Source organism: Condylura cristata, unplaced genomic scaffold, assembly GCF_000260355.1.
Source record: "Condylura cristata isolate star-nosed mole 26May11 unplaced genomic scaffold, ConCri1.0 scaffold00016, whole genome shotgun sequence".
In the NCBI taxonomy this organism is placed as follows: domain Eukaryota; kingdom Metazoa; phylum Chordata; class Mammalia; order Eulipotyphla; family Talpidae; genus Condylura; species Condylura cristata.
The window spans coordinates 22305533-22329278 of NW_004567117.1; the positions used below are offsets into that span (position 1 = coordinate 22305533).

The window sequence follows — 23746 nt, forward strand, 5'->3', positions numbered from 1 at the left end:
ATTTTTAGCATTTTTAATAAATTTGCTTTAGGTAGATTTTTGGAAACAAAAAATAGTTGATTTTGTGATCTAGATTTAAAATCTTTTTCTATTAAAAGATAAACTCATGCCATTCACAACAGCATGGATGGAGTTAGAAGGGATCATGCTCAATGAAAGAAGCCAGAAGGAGAAAAGAAAAGTATCAGATGTTTTCACTGATAGGAGGAATACAGGAGAATCAAATAAGGATTGAGGAAAAAAATTAAGAAAAATCAAAGCTAGCAAGCAACCATAAATCAGAGACATCCTGCAAGGGAGGAGGAGGAAAAAGGATCAAAACAGGGGAGAGAAGAGCACAAGGGATTTTTATGGGGGATATACAATGATGTAAAATATATAACTAAAAATAGATTAAGAAGTTATAAAAAATCTTTTTCTATTAATTGATGGTTCATATTTGTTGGTATGAGATTATATTTGGTATCATCAATTTATGTGTGTGATCACATTACACTTAATGTTTCTTTTTGAAATGTGCAACATTTGCTCTTTAAAATGTGGAAGGTGTTTTCTATTATTACATGAATAATCATAAATTAACAGCTTTAAGTAACATTCAATTTAGGTCAGAGTTCTGTAGTTCAGAAGTCTGGAACAGCATGAGGATTCTCTGCTGATGTTAAAATCACCGCTCTAGGCTCTCCCTGGTGGCGCAGCGGGTTAAAGCAAAGCACTGAGAATCTAAAGCCGCTTCCGCATGAGTTCGATTCCCGCCTGCCCCGGAGGTGGCCACATGGTGTGGCAGACCTCTCCTGACCAGCCCGCTGCTCCCCTCAGCAGTGTACTTCGTCGATCTGCCTGTTCTACTCCCCACTCTGTCTCTGGTGAAGCCTCTCGCCACCCCTGAGCCTCTGGCCTGTACCCCAGTTCTGTATGCACAAATAAATAAATCTTTAAAAAAAAAAATCACCGCTCTATAGTCCTATTTTTACGTCAGATGGAACAGGTGACTTTTTTCATTCAAAGTTCAGGTTATCTACCAAGATAATTTCTGTAGTGAGTGAGCAGAATCCCTTAGGGTTGTAGAAATGAAATCTCCATTCTTTGCTTGCTGCGAGAGGGGGTCACTTTCAGCTTCCAGAAGCCACTTCTAGTCCTCCTCAAGTGTTCCCATCCATCTTCAAGCCAGCAACAGCATAACAAATCCTTTCATTGCTTCGGGCTCTTCAACTTCCTCTTCTATTAACAGCTTCTTTTAAGGCACTTACATGATTAGATCAGGCTCACCCGGAAAATCTCCCTTTTGTCATCTAATAAAACATCTTCACAGGGGTGACATCTCGTAAGTTTCATTCATTGTCTTGAGGATTAGGATAGGAAACCTTGGAGGGCTGCTTTTAGAGTTCCTTTTTAAAAAGTACCTTTGAGATTCAGTTCACACAGTCTGAAGTTCACCCCTTTAATGTACAGTTGGTGTTTTTTAATATATTCAGTATTATGTACCTGTACCCCCACAAAGTGACGCACACCTATCACGGTCACTTCCCATTGCCTACTCCCCTTCCCCAGCACTACTACTGCTTTCAGTCTCTATCGATTTGTCTATTCTAGACATTTCATGTAAGTGAAATCATACATGTGGTCTTTGTAACTGATTTCTTTCATCGAGTTGTCAAGGTTCATCCCTACCATAGCATGTATCAGTACTTCTAACTAAATAATTTCTTTTTCTAACTAAATAATTTCTATTATATACCACATTTTGTATATACATTCTTTAAATGATAAATATTTGGAATGTTCAATTTTGACTGCTGCTATGATGAACCTAACCACATATACATATTAACATACACATGTAAAGCAACATCTCAATACAAGTAATTTAAAAATAAATTGAGGTTTTGGTGAAATTAATAAACATTTCAGAATGTTTATGAAAGCTAGTTTCACTCTAATTGATTATAGACTTGCTTAATTCCTTAGTAGCCTTCGGCTTATAGGGTTGGGCTATCAGTTTGCCTGGTATCTGAAATAATAGGTATGTTAAACGTATAAATAAAATTTTAAGTTACAGTTTTTTAATTGTTTAGGTCTGCAGTGGAAGGACAGGCAGATGGACATAGAAGAGTCCTGGAGCCCTCAGTGGCTTTTCACTCTTTAGTGTTCTTTCTACGCCAAGTGCTGTGGGTCAAGCAGGCAGGCTGCGAGGCAGGCAGGCAGGCGGCAGGCCTGGAGGCTGGCGGTCCTCCCAGCCCTAGGAGAGTCTTTACTCATTCTCTTCAGGCTCTCTGCGCCACTGCTGGTTTCTTCCTCACAGCCATCACTTGTCTTCTTGTAGCCATTGGGCCTGTAGCCATTTTTGTCTGAGTGACACCGCGCTTACAGCCTCAGGCCCAGGTGTGCACACACTTCCGCACGTGCACACCATATCCCAGGTGTCCACCATCAGGCACGCGTGCCCGGTCCACACTCCCAACTGCCTCCTGTATTGGCATAATTAAGGCTGCAGGCGATAGCCACAGAGGCCAGTGGTGTAAAAGCCTGATCAATTTACTTACCCTACCAGGTCTTTATATCAGAGTAAGAGAAATTTGGTTGGCTGGAGTAGACTAAATACTTAACCAAAAAAAAAAAAAAAATTAACTTATTTACAGAAAAATCAAGTTTATATAGGGCATAATGAAGCACGCCTACCTGTGGAACAACAGCAATATCTGCTTGACTAAATTTGTAAATATAACAGGGCAGAAGTTTGGATAAAAATGAGGAGTTAGGTTACAGCTGGTCTTGATGATAGCTCGCTCCCTGACTCTTTAACTACATTTCTAAAACTTTTATGTTCCCAAACACATCATGGTTTCATGGATCACTTACTGTTTTGGAACAGGGGAACACAGTAAGTCCTTAACATCATATATATGTTCTTGGAAACTGTGATTTTCAGCAAAATGACATGTAAGGAAACCAATTTTACCATAGGCTATTTGATACCAACAAGAGCTAAGTTCCTATGGCACATTTCTGATAACAGAAACATTACTAAACATCTGAATAGAGTAAAAAAATGTCTCTATTACTAAAGAGTTATTTGTATTCATTCTCCAATATCCCCAGTCCAGTTCAGAGTCACAGGTGGCAGATCATATCCCAACAGCTCAGGGAACATGGTGGGATCCAAACTAGACAGGCCACACTTCCATCACAGGAAACACACACAACATTTCCCCCCAGCCCCACCAACTCACTGTGACCAAAACAATTTACACCCACCTGCGAACCCTATATTAGCACCTCTTTGCAATGTGGGAGGAAACCAGAGGAGCCAACTCCACACAGAAGTGGCTCCAGCTGAGAATCAGCCCCCTCTCCCGCCCCCCCCCCATCAACATTATCACCAAGTGATGTTGAACTGAAGGACTAAACAGCATTACTGAAGGACTTAGTGGAGGCCCTGCTGATCAGGGGAGTGCAACAAACTTCTTATACTCACAGACATCGATGACAGAAAAGAGATAATTTTTAAAAATAGGCAAATAAATATGTAATTTCAAGTAGTGATGAATGCCACGAGGATAAAATGTACGATAAGGTGAGGGAGATGATAAAGATGTTATTAGAATTATATTCAGAAAGGTTTATGTAAGGTCATATTAAAGCACATATTTTAATGATATGCTGGAAAGACATTCAGAGAAAGATAATTTCAGGATGGGGGTTCTTAGCAAATTGCAAAGGTCTTAACGAAGGAACTTAGTGTATTTATGGTACAATAAGAAGGTCACAGTGGCTGAAGCAGAGTGAAAAGTAAGGTCCGATGGATGACCGTCCGACAAGGGAGTTGTGGGTAGTGCTTCAGAATCTGGATTTCATTATGTGATGGGAAAGTAGGGGTGCCCCTGCCACCAGCCTGCTTAGACAGCCCTTCTTCCTGGCTTAATCTACCATCCTCTCCCGTGGAAAATGCTCCTCAAATCTCTAGATAAGGTCAATCACTTCCTCCTGTGTGCTGTATCTGAACAATAAACGATTAGTGACTGAGCCCTTGCACTTTTTAGAGTCCGTTGATTTTTTTTTTCTTCTCCTTGGAATTGTGTTTTTTTTTTAATCTTTGCAGCCCTGCAGTCTAACATAGCGGTGGATGCTAAACAAAAGGTTCCATAAAGGACAAATACTATTCTCCATTCAGGTCACAAGCCCCTTAACCACTTCGGAGGGTACTCGGAGGCGCAGGGGACAGCCCTAGCAGGCTGGACGGCTGCAGCTTTCACCTGGATGCTCTCTCCGCTACCAGAGGAAGGGCTTGAATTTCAAGGCTACAGCCTTGGTCACGAGAACGTCTCTGGGGAGACGACCCAATCTGCCAAGTGTCAGGGGTCGGCTGTCACCCCTTTGTACGTTTTATCCGTCTTTCCAGAGCAAAGCCTCCCAACACTCCCGGCCTATTCACACCCGGCTCCCCCTCTTCCCTCCACAGCAACGGAAGCGCTAATAGCGGTGCCCCCCGGCAGACCAGGCTCGGCGTCCAGTCGCCCCTCCCGGCTTCTAGTGCACACCCCTTGGGCCCGCAGTCGCCCCACGCAACGGGGCCCCGCCCCACTCACCGAGGATGTGGGTGATCCCGAGGGTCAGCTTCTCCAGGTGCGGCTTGCTGCTACCCTGCTGCGGGGGCTGCGTGTCCTCCATGGCTCGCGTCCCAGCTCCGCGCGCGGCCAGTGCAGCGCCGGGGAGCCGGCGGGAGCGCCAGGCGGGAGGGCGGGCTGGATGCCGCCGCACAGCCAGGGCCGTCAGGTTCACGGCATGCCGGGAGTTGTAGTGCTCGGCGCCTGAGACCTCCGCGGCGCAGAGATGCGGGGCCCGGGCAGGTCTGGGAGCAGTAGTTCCGCTGGGCGCCCCTTTCCGCGGCCGCGGCGAGCGCTCCACCCCACGCCGCGGGTACACAGCGACTCCTCAGCCCGGACCGCCCCACCCCGCCGGGGCCGGCCGCTCAGGCGTGGGCGGACCTCGGCGTCGTGCGGCCAATGGGCACTGGGCCTGGAGACTGGGGCGGAGCCGTCGCGGTGCTGCGCCCCGAGTGGCGGTTGTTTCAAGATGGCGGACGTGGCGGGCCCCTCCCGCCCCGGCGCCGCGGCGTTCTGGACCCGGGACTGTATCCTTTGCGGGTCTGGCAGGGGGCGCCGGCGCCCCCCCGGGTGCTGCGGGGGGTCGCGTGGGTCTCAGAGTGGAGGGGTAAAGCTCGGTACGAGTCCGGGGGCTGGACCGCCTGTCCCGTCGCGACCCAGGTGCTGGGAATTGGATGGCGAGCCAGCCAGTTACTAGTCCTGTTTGGATCTCCAGGGGTGGGGCTCAGCATAGACGTTTCCCAGCCCTCGCGGTCCCTGAGATCTGAAAGATGGCCTAGAATTGTGGCCCTTCTGGGACTCTGAGGGCCACCCGTGGTCACCTTGGGGTCACTGTGTCTGTGCGTAGTGAGCTTGTGCAGGAGAAGCGAAGCGGGTTGGTTGTGTGCACCGGGGTTTTTTCCCGTTTCAGCGGGACCGGGTTCCTGTTTTGATTTAGCAGTGTCAGGACCTTGTGGAACTTCGAAGGCTTGTCAATGAGAATCGATTTTCATCTTGGGATTTTAGAAGAGGTGTGGGTGTTGTTATCCTGGGACATGAGCTGGTGGGGCTGGTTATTGATTAAGATCAGAATCTTCCTGCTGGGAAGTATTGAATTAAGATACAGATTATGGGTGTCCACTGGCAAGATTGACATTCTTGGATTGTTTGGAGGTGGAGCAGCTGTGGAACTTTTGCCCATGCTGTATTCGTTGATTCATTATCGATGATAAGATGTCAAGTGGGTTTCCCGAGTTTGGTAAACTGTTCTAACCTGATCTTTGGTCCTTATGATTTACAGTTTGTTAGTTGGGGGAAGCAATTATTGTTGGGTGCCAGCTGAGGCTAGTTTTTTTTTGTCTGTTTAGTGGGATTGGTGACAGCAGTGTTAGAAGCAGAATCATGTAGTACATTCTACTATACTCCCTTTGAAACTTACATTTTCCTTAATGAGTTATTGGAATTGAAGTGTCATGATTTGGAGAGAGATATTTTTGCACTTCGTGCTGCTCAGTATTTGCCTTAATGCACTTTCTAAATAGATTACCACTTGTCTCTGATAAGTTGATGAGAATCAAGTGAAATCACGTTCATTCACTGGATAAAAGAACACTAATGCACTGTGCATTAGAACAATTGGGTTAAATCAGTAAGTCAGGAATTGGGAATGCATCCTGAAACACTGCCTCTGCATTGATAGAAGTTTGTGACAAGTTACTAGTTTGTAACAAGTTTCTTTATACTTTAGTACAATCATTTCCATAACCACCTATGTGGTTTTGGTTATTATTATCACCAGTGGTATAGTCCTGATATAAAATAAATGCGGTGTGGGGGATGCAGTCTGTTGTAGTGGGACTAATATAAATGAACAGGTGTGTTAACCAGTACTCTTGGTCTTAGCTGTCGGTAACTCATTTATATGTTGTCCTGTTACTCCCTATTTTACCTAGAAGTCATATCCTTCCTTCTAAATTCTCCCTTACACCTAAAATTAATTAAACACTCATCTACTTATTAAAAAGCGAAGAGTTGAAATTGTATAGGAAAACTGGTGATGACTACATCCTATAGAAATTCAGATGTTTGAATGGAATTAAAAGGATACTAGTATCACCTGTTTCCCCAGTCTGCTCCACATAATGATTAATTAACATCATGTTTCAGGTACTTTCATTTTTAATCAAATGCAAATTTGTTACTGAATCCTTGCTAAAAAGCATAACCATAGTTATTAGTCACTTGGTTTAGTCATGTGTTTGGATCTTGATTTATTTTCTTGTCATATTAATGATTTCCCAAACCACCCCAAAAGCCTTTATGGTTTAACTTTCATCAGAAAATGTATGCCCCTATAATTTGATATTTTCACACTCTTCAAAGATTTTCGATCTTCACCTTTATTGAACAATTAAGAAACTGTGAATGAGGAAGTTCCCAGTCCTAGATGTTTCCTTCATGTGAGAACAGGTCTTCTGTGACTGAATGTCACCTCCTTTTTTTCTTTTTGCTGTTCTTATTATGCATCACCTGCACAGTGTGATTCAGCCGGGCTGTTTTGCATAAATTTTGTCTTTGTACCTACTGTGTAAATAATCTGTATGCCATATTGTCACTTGGGTTAAATCTGCAAGAAAAAAAATATGCCCCTTTGACAATAAGCCACTTTTCCCCTTCATTACTGTTCTCAGTAATATCACAGATTAGTGTTCCTGCAATATCTAAATGTGAATGTAAATGTACTCTAGTATTAACAGTATAAGTTGATATTAAGAAATCTGAGCAGTATAAGTTGATATTAAGGGACTTGGTAAAAACATTTTTGTAGCTATCATCTCTGTCTTGAGTTTTCAGTTAAAAATAGACAAAGAATTTATGTGGATGTTACATTAATAGACTATCAACAAAGTAATTGTGGTTACTAATAATTACATATTCATGTGTTGAATCAAACTAAAAGATTAGAGTTGCCAGTACTAAGTTTCTTTCAGATTCCAGTAATCTAGACATACTTCTACTTGTCGGAGACTCTTTACTCCCCAATCACAGATTATTGGGGGGGGCAGAACAGGCAGGGTCTCAAGGTGGGAGCAGCTTCTGCAAGCCAAGATTCCTAAAAGGGGAGGAAGGGGAAAAGGGGAGTGGATGCGAGTGCGAGGAAGACAGGGGAGTCGGAGTTGGGTGTAAGTCTTCCTGTTCTGCTCTTAGCAGAAGTTTATTTTATACATTAGGAGCAAGCAGTGTGATGACATCAGCACATGAACTGGGCTGAGAGATTACAATCTTTTTTTTTTTTCTAAGAACAGTTTAGGGTCACATTGCCCTTTAGCTGAGATATAACATTCATTATTCTTAAAATCAATCTTTTAAAGTTAAGATAGATACATAAATTCTTAAAATTTAAGGCTAACATTGTTATATTTACCACAGTGTTTACTGGCTAAAATAAAGTCCCTTTAAACCTTAAATGCTACTTAAATGCTCATTCTCTTTGAGACATCCTAGAGGGTAAAGTAAAGTTGAAGACTAGGGTGGAAACTGGGCTGGAGATGTGAAGGGGATAAGGTGAGGTAGCGGGCCAAGGAGAAGTTGTGAAAGAGGGTAAAGTCAAAGACTAGGCTGGAGGGATTTTCTGGTAGATAAATCACTAAGGGAGATAGTAAGATTTGTCATAAAGACTGAGCAATAAAAGCTTAAGAAAGAGAGTAGAGTGATAAGATTTGGGTTCTGGTCCGGGCAGTAAAAGAACTTTAATTATTTTTTAGCATGTTCTAGTACTGCCAGAATATTGATTTTGTTATAATTGTTTTTATTAATCAGCCAGTTGTAATATTATTTTTTGCTTTCTAGAGGAATTTTCTGCCTTGGGCAGCGCTTGCTCACCTGAGCCAGGCAGCGCCTTATGAGGCTAAGGCAATCCGGTTGTAAGCTGATGGTTGCTTAGAATATTTTGATATTACAAAAAAGGGAGGTCATAACATAAGTTAGCATGGAAATTTTGATTTTTCAGAGCACTTCCGTCTCTATCCGGAATATGTCAGTCGATAAAGGTTGCATAGCTTGTGCCATCTACTCTTTCTGCCTTTGGTATTTAATTACTGTTTCAATTTTGGGCATTTGGATAGATTGGAATGAGCATTCCCTCTGCTCTCCCATAAAATTTATGTTTTTTTGGACATCTCTGTACTTGAAGATGATACATATTTGAGTTCTTACAACAATATGATGAAGGCAGATTACAATGACTAGAAAGGATTGGATGGAAGCAACTTCAGATATTTTTAAGACTTTGTTGAGGTTTACTGGTTATTTTTATATTTGAAAAGAAATTTAGCATGGATGTAGCTGACATGTTTTGCTTGTTAGTTTGATTAAAATAGAGAAAAGTAACTGACAGTTGTTGGACAGGGACTCTTGAAAGTAAACGAATATCAAATTTATTCTTTCTTAGTTGTTTTACAATGTTCAGAGATACCAGCATTGACTAAAATGAGACAAAAATCCTCTCTCAGTGCTTACATTTTAGTGAGATGAGATAAAGTGTGGCACTTGGTATCCTTGGGGCATGCTTGTCTTTATCAGTCTGCCTTGGCTTTACTACACATAAGTCCATCAATTTCCTTCTGTTTTGTAATGAATTGTGTATTTCATCTTAAACTGAGTAGTGCTCCATTGTGTGAATACCATAGCTTCTGCAGCCAGTCCTTTAATCACTGGCCAGTTAGATCGTTTCTCTGCAATCTGAGATACATAAAAGATTGTTATCATTTTGGGTTTTTTTAGGTATGTCTACTTTTGGACACTTTTTATATTAGTTTCCTTTTTTTTGTCTTGTGTTACTTGTATTGATTTTTTTATTTTTTTTCTGCTGATTTTTGTTTGAAGGTGCTGCTGAAAAGTATGATGGACTATTTTTATATCCTGTTTGATGGTTTGATCTCAAATGAATTCTAATAGGTTACATTTTTACTCTCCTCTTCCACATTGTATAATTTAAGCATCTGTTACTTCCATATTGTTGCTTTCTACTGATTCCTTTAACATTTCTTTCATATCTGTCTTAGAGTTGCTATAGTCACTTAATTTTTTTTTTCAGTGAAGCACCTTTCTTTTCCTTAATTCCTGAACGATAGTTCTTAAAAAACAAAGTATTCTAGATTGGAAATCTTTTTTCTCTGACTCACAATATGTTCTGCTATTTCCTTCTTGCCTATAAAGTTTCCATTGAAAAATTAATAGTCTAATCAGTCTTTGCCATAGGTTACTCTTCTTTCTCTTGATGCTTTTAGTATTCTTTCCTTGCCATTAGCTTTCTGTAGTTTAATACTAATGTGTCTTGGTGTGTGTCAGTCTGATATTTTGTTTGGAACTCTTTGGGCCTTTTGAATCAGGCTGATATGGTTTATCAGCAATTTTTTTTTAAAGATTTATTTGTTTTATTCATACAGAACTGGGGCACAGGCCAGAGATGTGGAGGGTGAGAAGATTCACCAGGGACAGAGTGGGGAGCAGAACAGGCAGATTGACTAAGTACACTGCTGAGAGGAGCAGCCTGTGGGTCAGGAGAGGTCTGCCTCGCCATGTGGATCTCCTCCAGGGCAGGCGGGGATAGATACCAGGCGGAAATGGCTTAAGCCTCCCTGCGCAGTGCTCTAACCCGCTGCGCCACCAGGGAGGGCCCTTAGTGCAGTGCTTTAACCCTCTGTGCCACCAGGGAGGGCCCTCAACAATTATTTTTTTTAAGTAAATTTTCTGTGCATTTTTCTTTTTCTTCTGTAACCCCCATGATATGTTAGTTCTCTTTGTTCTGTTTGTGTATTCTCTGCCATTGTATTTTCAGACTCACTAAATCTACTTATTACTTGTACTTGTCTACTATTGAGGACCTGTATTATATTTTTAATTCATTTATAGTGTGTTTTAAATATATTAGTTCTTGTAACAGTCACATTTTTTCTCAATTTTTATTTGATCCTGTTTTTCTTCATTGTTTTTCTTAATTCAGGAAGCATGACACTTGTAACTCTTTCCTGAAACTCCTCAGACATATTCTATGGCAGTGCTGGACTGCTTCTCTTAGGGTGTATTTGCTCCATTATTTGTGAATGATGTTCTGCTGTCTCTTCATTTTTAATTTTTATCATATTTAAACAGGAATTTCCTTATCTTAATAAAGTGGCTTTATACCTCTCTTAAAAGATGAATATAATCTTACTTTTTTTTTTTAAAGATTTATTTATTTGTGCATGCAGAACTGGGGTACAGGCCAGAGGCTCAGGGGCGGCGAGAGGTTTCACCATAGACAGAGTGGGGAGCAGAACAGGCAGATAGACAAAGTACACTGCTGAGGGTAGCAGTGGGCAGGTCAGGAGAGGTCTGCTTGCCATGTGGTCACCTCCGGGGCAGGCAGGGATCGAACTCATGCAAAAGTGGCTTTAGCTTTTTAGTGCTGTGCTTTAACCCGCTGCGCCACCAGGAAGGGCCCATCTTACTTTTTTTTTTTAAGATTTATTTATTTATGCATACAGAGCTGGGGTACAGGCCAGAGGTGCAGGGGTGGTGAGAAGATTCACCAGAGACAGAGTGCGGAGCAGAACAGGCAGAACGATGAAGTACAGTGCTGAGAGGAGCAGCGGGCGGGTCAGGAGAGGTCTGCCACGCCATGTGGTCACCTCCAGGGCAGGCAGGGATCAAACTCTTGGGGAAGTGGCTTAAACTTCTCAGTGTTGTGCTTTAACCCACTGCGCCACCAGGGAGGGCCCATTACTTTTTTTTTTTTAATCCAGGAACTTTAGACCAGTGCCTTTGCACTAGTTCAAATGATTGCAGTACTGGTGCTGGTAAGAAGGGGATACTAAGGCACTGAAAGATCACCTCCATTGATCACCAAGTAGTCAAGATTCCTACAGTGTTGTAGTTGTCTGAATTCTGTGTGGGAGATCCATTGTAATCCCCTCCTTGGCCAGAATGTCTCAGTCATATGCCAGTCAACCACTAGACTATGGTTGGGCAATTGATACAGCCCTGGGTGAGGACTAGTATTAATATTCTTAATTAAATTCCTGGGCACAGATAGGAATTTTCTCTTTGCCTTTGAAAATGGAGCCTTACTCTTGGGTCCTTACTACTGTTATGAAGATCCATATGCCTCCAACTCAGGTTATTGTGTTGATTTTGGCTCTTAGCAGTGGTAAGACAGGTTTCTGGTATACTATGGCTTCTTAGTAGTTTCTTCTATGAGGAGACACTTACATTATCCTTGATCACCAAACATGCTATTTGACTTTTCCCTCTGGGTTGGGCATCGCTGTTCTAGTTTGGAATGGTTAGGCTCACGCAGTAATTATCACTGTGTACCAGTAAGGTATAGTTTTCCAGTGGTACACCCTCTGTCCTCATGACAACTCCTTGTACCCCCCTTCTCCAGAGTAATCCCCAGTTTTTAAAGTCCATGATTTGTGTGTATGTGCCTTTTTGTTTCTTTGTTGTGTTATACCTCTTTTTATACAATGTTACATGTAGGAGGTGGGCTTCTGTTAGAGATTAACTTGGCAGACATTAGTGTGTTGATAAATTTGAAAGACTTGAGACTGAATGAGATCACCGAGGAAGTGAATGGGGAAAAGGGCCAAGGAAGGGATCGTGGAGACACTCTAAGCTTATATGGTGGGAAGATTCTTTTTTTTTTTTTTTCATTTTCTTATTTTATAAATATATTTTTTACATTATTCTTCATTTTGTACATTTTTTCATCTCAGTTGTAATCCCATGGACTTCCCACCACCACTTCACCCATGAGCCATAATATAGTACCATATGCTCTTCCTACCCCAGTTTTGATCTTGTTCCCCACTCCTCCTTGTAGAATGTTTCTGGTTTATAGTTGTTAGTCGATGTTCTGTTTTACTTTATTACTATATTTATTTATTTATTTAATTTTTCCACCTGATCCCACTGCTCTGAGTGAAACTATCCAGTATTTTTCTTTTTCTTTCTGCCTTATTTCACTAAGTATGATCTTTTCCAGTTCCATCCATGTTGCTACAAATGGCATGTCTATCTTTTTAATTGCTGAGTAATATTCCATTGCAAATATATACCACCTCTTCTTGATCCAGTCATCTATTTTGGGGCATTTGGGTTGACTTCTTTATTGTAAATAGACTTTATTGTAAATAGACTTGGAAGGTTCTAAAAAGACAGAGTCTTAAGAGTTAAAATTGGAAAGAAGGGATCAAGTTGACTGTAGAAGCCAAGGGGAAAAGGAGGAGTGTGACTAGCTATATCAAATGCTATAGTATACAGTGAGGCCTGATAATTAACTTTTGGATTTAATAATGCAGAGACCATGCTAACTTGGTTAAAAGTAGTTGTTTAAAATTGATGGAGTTGAAAGCTTTTTGGGATATGTTCAACAATGAACGAGAGGAGGGAAGTTGAAGGTAGTGATTCTATCAATAGATCACTCCTATGAGGAGTTTTGCTGTATGGGGAGCAAAAATGCACAGTAGTAGGTGAGAAAGACATAGGCTCAACAGAGTTTTTGTCTTCTGGAGACAAGAAATTATTATATATTTGGATGCTGGAAAAAGTATAATTAGGAAAAATGATTCATGAAAGAGGAGAGAAAAATATAATAGGTAGGAAGAAGGAATGTTATTTTTTGCATAAGGACTACACTGACTTTAGATAGAAAGATAGGAGTAGGAACAATTGATTAGCTATGTTGATGGAAGCTGGTTAAAAGTCTCTACAGTTTGTTTCCTTTGGTGAAAAGAGAAACCAAGTTGTTAGCAGAGAGTAAGGACAGGGTAAGTAGTGTCAGATTTGAGAAAAGAAAATTTGAAATAATTGAACTTCTAAGTTCAACTTTGAGGAAACTGAGTAGTAGAGTCCTGCGATCGTTGGTCTGATGTCTAGGCTCCTTCGTGAATGGTCTGGGGAAGTGTCCAATGTTTTCCAAGACCCAATTTGTTAGTTTTTCCATAGCTCATCCTTTAGAATATTTTGCAAATTAATTATTGTACATCTTCTAATTGAAGACACTGACATATGGAACATTTTTTGAATCTTACTCCTTCCTCCCCCATCCCAAATTTTTTTTCCATGTTAATTTTTCCAACCTTTATTGGGCACCTACTGTGTTTGCTCTGCCCTGTGTTGGTAACAATAGAGAAGGGAATTGAATCTGTTTTTGTTGTTAAGGAGCCTGCTTAATTTCATTTAGGAGGATTTTGATGGTTTGTGTTCTTAAGTTGATAGATTAGGTGTCAGAAAATACGGAATTTTTCTCTGCTCCCATGTTAGCTGCCCTCAGTTTCCTTGGTGCTGTGGAATCTAATGCTTTCTTTGTTTATTTGTCTTATATGTCTTTATCTTCTTTCTAATCCCTATCTTTGATGTTTAAGAGAATTTAAAGTTTAAGACAGTATTTATCATCCAAAGTTTTGAAACTGATAGTGAATGGTCTAGTGTAGAGAACTGTTAGAGACCATTAATCAGCTCAAACAGTAGGTACCACTGTAGTCTTCCTAAATTCTCATAGGGATTCTGAGCATTTCAAGTCAGCATTCCCTGAAAAGACTCTATTACAGGTGTTAAACTTGTACTGAAATATAGTGAATTTTTTGAACAGTTTTACTTCAGTTATTTCTAGGAAGGAAATAGTTAATTTGTTCAGAAATTTTGAAAAAAACACATTTTACCTAAAAGAACAGAATACTACTCTGAATCATATATATTGTTATAAGCTAATGTTACTTCAATTAAAATAAAAAAAAAACACCTAGAATTTTCTATATCATTTGGACAATATTGTTTATATGCTTCCTTCTGGACATATCCAGATTTAGGTTAGTTCTGAATAAAAATTTGTTTCTAGAAGGAAAGGTTTCTCATTGGTTGTCTTTCTATAACAGTGATAAGATCTTAGCCTTTCTAAATTTCTCCTTTTCAAATTCAAAATAGTTCCTTTTGTCTTAATTTTCCTCTACTTGTTAAATCGGGCTTCTTGGGACATTTCATGAATGCATTGCAGAAGTATAGAAATTGTCTTTGTGTCTGCGTGATTGATTTGCCCTCAAACAGTGTTTGTTTTTCAAAGCTAAAGCTTTTTGGAAATTATTTATTCATGCCTAAAATAACTTGTCAGTTTTTCAATAATGAGCAAACTAGAGCATTTAACTCTCCATTTGCAAAAGGAAGTGAATGAAAAGAACTTAACAGCATAATTTACAGAACCTCACTTGGGAATTAATATGGATAAAAATTTTATGGAACAAGGCCTTCCAACATTTGACAAAAAATTATCTTTTCTGGTATTTTCCTTCATGTCCTTCTGCATAGTTTCTGATGAAGAACAATCAGTAGTATATGTTCCAGGTATGATTTTCTGTGTTAATTTTTAACTTTTCTTAGCTTCTTGAATATTGGGAGAATATGAAACCTTAGGACAACTTTGCAGGATTAAGGACAGTTGATCAGAACCTAATTTTTTTAAAAACCAGTTGGTGTGTTTAAAATCCTGCCTTAATTTAGGGCTTAGTTGAGCAAGTTAGTTTTTTGAACTTGTAGAGTATTTCACTTATGTATTAAGAAGCAAGAAATTCCTATCTTTTACATTACAAATAATAGTCTAAATGTAATATTTTAAAGAAAAGTATAAAAATTTCTTGACAGAGTAAGTTTGATATAGTAGACTCCTTAAGCTTACTTGTTAATACTTAGATGAATAGCAAAACTGAACAGTTTTAAGAACCCTAATGATGTGACCATCAGATTAATTTTCCCTATATTGCAGTAGGTATCACATGCTATATTGCAGTATGTATCACATGCTATAATTTATTGGCTTTAATGTGACTCATGAACATTCACCTTTTAAAACTATTTTAATTAGATCCTTCAAAACACTATTTATTCAAAACACTATTTCCTCATGTTGCATTACTTATTGAGAACTTTAAATGAAGTTTATAACTTATGAGTGTCCTCTATTTGGTCCTGTTAAGTCGAGGATATTAAGGAGGAAATTGATGGGAGGAGGAATTAAGAGAATGAGAAGTTATAATTTGAAATCTTCTTTGATGGCATATCCTTAGGAACTTCTACAGAAGAGAATATCAGATCAAGACACAAGTTGCTAAGTCCAAAAGCTAATGTTAAACTTAAGACTTCCAGGGTGAATGCAGCCTCAGTGTCCATGGACTCTTTAAAAGGTGCAGGAGATGCGATAGATGAACGGGTCAGTACTTTTCTTTTTTTTTTAATTTTCTTTCTTAATTTACAATCTTTGTAAATGTTTACCAGTAGCTAATTTTCTTTAATTCTTCAGTAAGTGTCCTTGAAAGAACATTAGATGATCTACAAGGGTTATAAAAGATATAGAGGATTCTAGGCTACTTTGAATAATAACTGCTATGATTATAAAATATCTAGATTACTAACAATTTGCTTCAAAATATCTGTGGTGGTTTAATGTATTAGTTAAGAAAAGGTTGCTAACGTGGTTTTAAAAAAAAAGCTATGTCTGGATCTGTGTAGAGTTAGTAAATCAAATTTACAACAATTGTGATTTTTGTTCATCTGAAATTTCCTTATGTATAAGAAAGATGGTTTAAAAGTAATTTAGTCTGGATTATTATTGTTTTTCTTTCATTTGGAAATTACCATATAATGTATGGTAATTTTTAAGACTTTATAAACCAATCATTGATTTCTCCCTTACCTTTACCTCTTCTAATGAATTGTAATTAATAGTAATAATTCATACTTCCTTTGTAACATTAGCATCTATACAATCCTTTGACCTAATTCTAGCTAAAGAGCTTATTTCACTTTACTTTTATTATATTTTGTTTTCTCCACCAGAGTTCAAGTTAGGGTTTGATAGTCTGTCAGGTCTGGGTAGAATATATTTGCTGCCTTTTTTGTAAATAAAGTTTTGTTGTAAACTCTATGTTGGGAGTAACTCCCATTCTGCCATTATCTCATTTCCTAGCAACCTCTAAGTACTTTTCAGTCTCTTAAATTTGTTCTGGATATTCTGTATAAATAGAATCACCGAAAATATAGTATTCTGTCTATTCAGATATTTTTCAATTGGGTTACCTTATTGTTGAGTTTTAAGAGTTCTTTTATAAATTTTATAAGTTTATGTACATGTTCCCTATATATACTGCAAGTATATTCTCCCATTCTTTGCATTGGCTTTTTATAATCTTGTTGGTATCCTTTGAGGTACAAAGATTTTTAGAAGTTGTTTATTTTCTTTCTTTTGTTGTCTGCATTTTGCAGTTAAACCTATGAAATGATTGCCTAATACAAGGCCACAAAGATTCACAACAGTATTTCCTCCTAAGACTTTTATAGTTAGTTATGTAATCCATTTTTATTTATTTTTTGTACATGGTGTGGGAGTGATGCATCTTCATTTATTTGTATGTGGATTTACAGTATCCCAATATCACTGGTTGAAAACTATTTCCCCCTTTGATTATCATGGTACCCTTGTTAAAAATCTGTTGACCTTAAATGTAAGCATTTATTTGTGGGCTTTAAATTCTTTCTCACTCAACAAAATTTCCCTTTTTATACCAATAATGCTGTATTTTCATTATTAGAACTTTGCAGTAAGTTTTGTAATCAAGAAGTGTAAATCTTCCAACTTTTTCCTACTCTAATGTCTTTGCTTTTCATAGGGAATATACAATTGGCTTGTCAAATTATGCACAAAGGTCTTTGGGATTTTGATAGTGATTGAATTGAATATTTAGATAAATTTAGAGAGTATGCTCAACTTAATAATACTAAATATTCCAATTATTGAATATGGATGTGAGATGTCTTTCATTTCATTTCATTTCATTTAATGCAGTTTTCAGTGTACATATCTTATGTAACACCTTATGTTAAATTTATTTCTAAATATTAAGTAGTTTATATTTTTGATGCTATTGCAAATAGATTTTCCCCCTTAATTTTACTTTTGGTTTGTTTACAGCTAGTGTATAAACATGCGGTTGATTTTGCCACTTGTATCCTGCAATCTTCCTAGATTCATTTATTCTAATCTATTAGGTTTGTGTGTGTGTGTATGTGAATGCCTTATAGCTTTTTTTTTTTTAATTTATTTATACATACAGAACTGGGGTACAGGTCAGAGGTGCAGGGGTGGTGAGAGGATTCACCAGAGAGAGTGGGGAGCAGAACAAGCAGACTGACAAGTACACTGCTGAGGGAAGCAGCGGGCGGATCTGCCGCTCCATGTGAATCACTTCCGCGCCTGGGATCAAACTCATGCTGGAGTGGCTTGAGTTTCTTAGTGCTGTGCTTTCACCCACTAAGCCGCCAGGGAGGGCCCCCCTCCTCATAGCTTTTTATCCGTAGGATCATGCCATCTCAAAATAGAGGTAATTTTACATTACCCTTTCCAATTTGGATTTCTTTTATTTCAGTTGTATTTCAATTGTCTAAAGACCTTTGCATTTTAAATATTTTCCTCTTGCTTAATATATTTACTTTCACAATTTTATATTTCAGGCATATTGGAAATATTTTTGTTGTTGTTTTTTGGTTTTTATGGCTGTAGAGTGTATTTCATTTTTCGAATGTATTTTTAGTGGTTATGAAATTCTGAGTTGATAGTTTCAGTTTTCCAATATTACTGTGGAGCTCTTGCATTATTTTTGAAAAGAAATGTAATGGCATCCTTTATTTTCATTCCTTTGTATTTAGTATGTATGAATTTAAACTGGCTACTTCTCAAATTTTCCTTTTATCAGTAGTTTTGATTATGGTATGCCTTGAACTAGTTCTCTAAATGTCCCTTAGTTAAGATTTGCCAAACTTTCTGCACCTCTGAATTAATAATTTTCATCAGCTTGGGAAATTTTTCAGTCACTATGTCATCATGTCTTCAGATGCTTTTTTAACTTCTCCAACTTCTCTTTTGAGAACTCTAGTTATACAAATATTAGGCAACTTGCACATTCACTTTTCTGATACTGTTATTTTTTCATTACTGTTTTTTGTTGGTGGTGGCCTACTGTCTGTAGATACTTTGCATTGCGGTGTCTTCAAATTCATTAATTATCTGTTTTGTCTGATCTGCCACTTATCTCTCCCAGTATATTGTTCATGTAAGACAACCTAATTTTTTCTCTCTGCAAGTTCATTTTGTGTGTTTTGTTTTTATTTATGAATTCCACATCTATACTAAACAAACTCTGCCTTCCTTCTAGCTTCACAAACATAGGGAATATAGTTTTAAAAGCTGTCTTAATATTATTTATAATTCTATCACCTAGGTAGATTTCAGTTATGTAATTTTATGTAGATTATGGGTAGATTTTGATTATGTAATTTTTCTTCTAGCTATGGATTGTATTTTTTACTTCTTTGCCTGCCTGCTTGTTTTTTATTGGGTGGCACAGGTAGTATGGATTTTAATCTTTTTTTGAGTGCTGTATGTTTCTTAATCTCTAGAAACTGATATATTTTTTAAAATATTGCATTATATGTAAGGAGTTTTATTCTTTTAAAGCTTGGTTTTACGCTTTAAAAGGTGACATTAGAGAAGCCTTTAGTATAGGGTTATTTTTGCCCACCATAGGCAATATTCTTCTAAATAACCTGTCTGATGACCCTTGAATTGCCAGGTTTTCCACTCAGACTAGTGGCAATATAGGCCATTCATGACAGTGTTTTAGCTACAGAGAATACCTCCGGAGTTCATTTTGGGATTTTGTGTAGTTCTTTGTTTTGCTTGGATTTTCTCATGATCACATGGTGATCACCGTGACTTGTTGACTTGTAGGACACCTGTAGATCTGTAGAAATTTTTCCCTGTGCAGTGCTTTCATATCTATTCTCTGCCCCACAAACATTAAACCTTGGCTTTTCTGAACTTGTAGGTCTGTCATCTCTACTTGGGTTGCTGAACTCCATCTGGGTGTCCAGCCTGGTAACCTGAAAACTCTCTTCATGTTATCATGTTATCTGTTTAGTTAGTTTCTCAGTGTCTTCTGTTAGGTATATGTTTCTGTGACATCCACCAAGGGAAAGTTGTGTCTTTAATATTCCCTAATGTTAAAACAGAGACATTCTGATCTTGAAGTCTTTTTTTTTTTTTTTGTGCTCTTCACTGTAAATTTCACAATGTACTCATGGTGGAGAGTCAGCTTCTTATTCTGGTTTTTGTTTGTTTGTTTTTAAAAGAACACTTTAAAAGGACAGGTTTATCAGGAAAAGGAGAAAGAAAAGAAAAGCACCTGTAAAACAAAAGAGAGATACAGACAGGAATGAGGGCTGCTCTTTCTTTAGTCTGTTCAGAATACACAGTAGGTTCAATAGAACAGGTAAATAGTGCCTCACCACATAAAGTATAGAACTAAAATATTAAACCTTATTTTAAGAGGTTTCTCCAAAAGTATTAAACATTTGCTTTTAGCAATGGTTGTTTTTTGTTTTAACAGAATTTCTGCAGAGGTGGAATAAAAAGTGCATCATTGAAGGATTTATGTCTGGAAGACAAAAGACGGATAGCAAACTTAATTAAAGAACTGGCCAGGTGAGACAAGTGCTTCTAAACGCATTATTTTGTAAGAGAGGCAACTGTTTTGTTTTGTTTTGTTTTTTTAATAAAAAGATATAAATATGTTTTGATGTTACTGGTCTTATTGGGAAAAAGATTTTTAGAAAAAATATATTCAGTGGCACCAAAACAATCAGAAGTAGAAATTAAAGTTAAAAAAGAACTAAACACTTGGACAAACTATTCTGCAATGTAAATTTTCTTATTTACTTGATTTCCAAAATTCTTTAATGCAAACTTTTATTATTGTTTTATCAAGAGGGAGATTTTTTAAAAAAGATTTATTTATCCATACAGAACTGGGGTCAGGCCAGAGTTACAGGGGCGGTGAGAGGATTCATCTAAGACAGAGTGGGGAACAGAACAGGCAGATCAATGAAGTACACTGCTGAGAGGAGCAATGGGCAGGTCAGGAAAGATTTGCCATGCCAAGCGGGTCCTCCCTGGCCAGGGATTGAACTTGTGCTGAAGTGGCTGTGGTTAGCGTGCTGTGCTTTAAACCATTGTGCCACCAGAGTGGGCCTCAAGAGGGAAAATTTTGAAATTTAGCGCTACCACTGATACAGGTTAATTTGTTTGTAGAGTCAGTCCAGTTACATTTGTTTTTGATTTAACATCTGCACAGAAAAGAACATTCATTTATTTAGTATATAACAAGAGTATCTATTGTAATTTTGCAAATTCCTGATGCTTTCAAGTTAATCATTTTGAATTTTGAAAATGATAGTTGTTAGCTGCTGTTTGTACTATTTCCATTTATTAGTCATGTATGTCTGATATACTGACATAGCTATTATACATGTGCTATATATAATATACATTATACATAGCTGTTTTGTATGTATAATTTCTTTGTTAACATACATGTCCAATTTGGGGGTCTTAATACCTGGTAAATAAAGATTTTTATAGAGAATGTAATGATATAGCTTGTAAAAGTTAATTTTGTGAAAGGTCATAGCCAATAGTTGATAAAATATTATTATTAGTTTTTATTGTTGAATTACATATTGGGAAATAGTAAGCTTTTTTAAATTTCTAATTAAAGATAACTATGTAAAGTGTGTTTCAAGTATATTTCATGTTTGGTCCTCAAAATGTTTGTAGCGACTTTTATAAAATGACTCAAATTTTCAAATTACCTTACTAAATCATAGAATCACAGTATAAAGTATGGTATAAAGCAGTAATGTTCTGAGGGCTGGAAAACAGGTTATGAGAGTTCAAAGTACAACTTTTCCTTAATCTGAATTATATATCACCTAAGATAAGCAGTAACCTTTTTCACTAGAATTCATTGGCTCTTCTAGTTCCTGAAATAGAGTTTTCACTGAACTTCTGGATTTAATGATTATGCTCAGTATTTAAAAATACGGTCTTCTCAAAATCTGTTTACTAACAACTATGGATAGCCTTCTCATTTGTTTGATGGCATTGCAGAACTGTTACTGTTATTCCTTATATTAATTAGTCATTAATTGTCCTGATTAATGTTTTTTATTTCAGAGGCTAGGCTTAAAGAATACCTAAAGTATTAGAGCATATTGTTTTGGTGTCAGTAATTTTCTGCTTTGTAACAAATGCTAGTTCCTTGTAATTTCTTGCTAATGGGTCAATGTGTTAGTAACTAAGGCTTGTATTTGTACAGATTTTGCTTAAGCCATGTATATAGACTATATATATACATGTATATAGAAATGATGTGTTCTTGGTTTTGTGGATTTCACTAAATTTTTTTCTGATGCACATTTCAGTCTGCTTTTTTTCTACTCATCTTGTGAAGCCCTTCCTTGCCACCCCCTTTTTCTCTGCTTAACTGAGACTCAGTTTCATTGAACTGAGGAATTTGAAAACAAAATTTCATATACCTCAAACAGTGACCAAAAAATTCCTAGCCTTTGTTCTTTTACTTCTCCTGAATTTTCAACCTACTTTCAAATAAGTGATTTCCCTTTGGCATTAAAGTCACTTCTTTTTCTTTCATCTTGAGAAATAAAAGACTCCTTTGAGCATCTATTATCCTCTAGCTACCACCTTCTATGTATTCTACAACATATTCTCTTTCCTAAAAGGAGAAGTCTATAATGTTACGGACTCTATAACTTTCTATTCTCTTGCATTCATTTCCTACTTAAACTTATTTATCAATACTTTAAAATATATCGAGTACAGTTTACATATATTTTAAGTGTATACTTCATTGAATTTTGACAAATGTAAGGTCACTTCAAAAAGTTATCTTGAGACCTTTTACAGTTAGTTCCTCCTCTCTTCTTCACCCCAACCATGTGATTTCTGTCATTGCAGTTTAATTGTACATGTTTTGACATGCAATATAAATGGCTATCAGTACATGCTCTCTTCTGTCTGGTGCTTTTTATCATGCATATCAAAAGTGTAGAGACTTTTTATATGTATGAAAAAATATAAATAACAAAGTTCTCACCATCTTAATCGTTTTTAGTGTACAGTTGAGTTATATAAATAAAGTACATTCATATTACTGTGTAATCATCCTCTGCCATCCATTGTCAGAATTTTTTCATCAGGTAAAGATAATTTAGGCCCAGTTCATTAACAATATATATTCATAGCTCATAGGTTAAATATAACTTGATTGTGAGCAAGAAGTTTTGTGCTTTTTTAACATGGAAACAAAGATAAACACTTGGTATGAGTTTTTAATAAACTGTAGATACCTTTTTAATAATCTGTAGAGGCACAGGGAACTTTGCCATTTCTATTAACTGCACTAATAGAGGAATTGAGTACAAATACAAATCAAAATATAGAAACTAATGGAGAAAAGATACCTCACAGATAAACTTAGAGTATTATGAATTATTTAGGTGTGGAAGAGAGTGCTAAGAGGTGACTTGATATATGAGTTTCAAGTGCATGAAGTGGTTTCCTTGAGGTTTCTAGCATTAATTTACATTTGCAGAAGTATAAGTGGAGTATCGATTGATCTTTCTAGGTGATTTTAGGATAGAGAATTCTTTTTGTTCAGTTCTTTTTGCTGAATTTAGTGACCTCAAAAAGTCTTTTACACTAAAATAAATGAATTGTTCATGAAGATGGGAGAAGCTTTGTCATTTATAGGGACTTGAAAATGAATGACTTTGCAAAATGTTGTAGTTTGTGCTGAAAGATAATGTCACTTCTGTCATATATATATTTGTATTTTTTTCCCCTGAGACTTTAAATTTGGGAGGGGTATTATAGACTAATACACAAACTATGCTATAGTTTAGTCCTTAAAGGAAAAAAAATAATTTGGGCCAGAATTGCCATTTTGATGTATATGAACCATGTTCTATGTAACCAGAATAAAATCTCTACTATTTTATGTACTATAACCATACTGTCAAACAATGCATATTTCCCCAGTGAATACTTCTGTACTAATTCACTTGAGGACAGGGCTCTTTTTAGGCTCAGATACTTTGATTTTCCCCAGAGTATAGTTTGCTGTTTCTATTTGACATTTCTCAGAAGAAAAATAGGAAGTGCAGCACCATTAGTTTCCCACTGTAAAAGAGATCATTAGTACTTTATGTTTATTCTGGGC

The 23746-nt window shown here is 37.4% G+C and overlaps 2 protein-coding genes across 3 annotated transcripts in view; one reads left to right on the forward strand and one right to left on the reverse strand.

The window, feature by feature from the left end:
- Positions 1–4914, reverse strand: part of TPGS2 (tubulin polyglutamylase complex subunit 2) — a 31306-nt gene extending 26392 nt beyond the window's left edge. Inside the window, exon 1 of the mRNA XM_004683855.2 lies at positions 4587–4914. Within this exon, the coding sequence (XP_004683912.1) occupies positions 4587–4668 (82 nt within the window). The 5' untranslated portion in view covers positions 4669–4914. The remainder of the gene's footprint in view (positions 1–4586) is intronic.
- A 155-nt stretch (positions 4915–5069) lies between these two features.
- Positions 5070–23746, forward strand: part of KIAA1328 (KIAA1328 ortholog) — a 217750-nt gene continuing 199073 nt past the window's right edge. For both annotated transcript variants that reach the window (XM_012725764.1, XM_012725765.1), the window contains exons 1-4: positions 5070–5131; positions 14928–14963; positions 15683–15825; positions 20057–20151. In XM_012725764.1, coding sequence (XP_012581218.1) covers positions 5074–5131; positions 14928–14963; positions 15683–15825; positions 20057–20151 — 332 coding nt within the window. In that variant the 5' untranslated portion in view covers positions 5070–5073. The remainder of the gene's footprint in view (positions 5132–14927; positions 14964–15682; positions 15826–20056; positions 20152–23746) is intronic.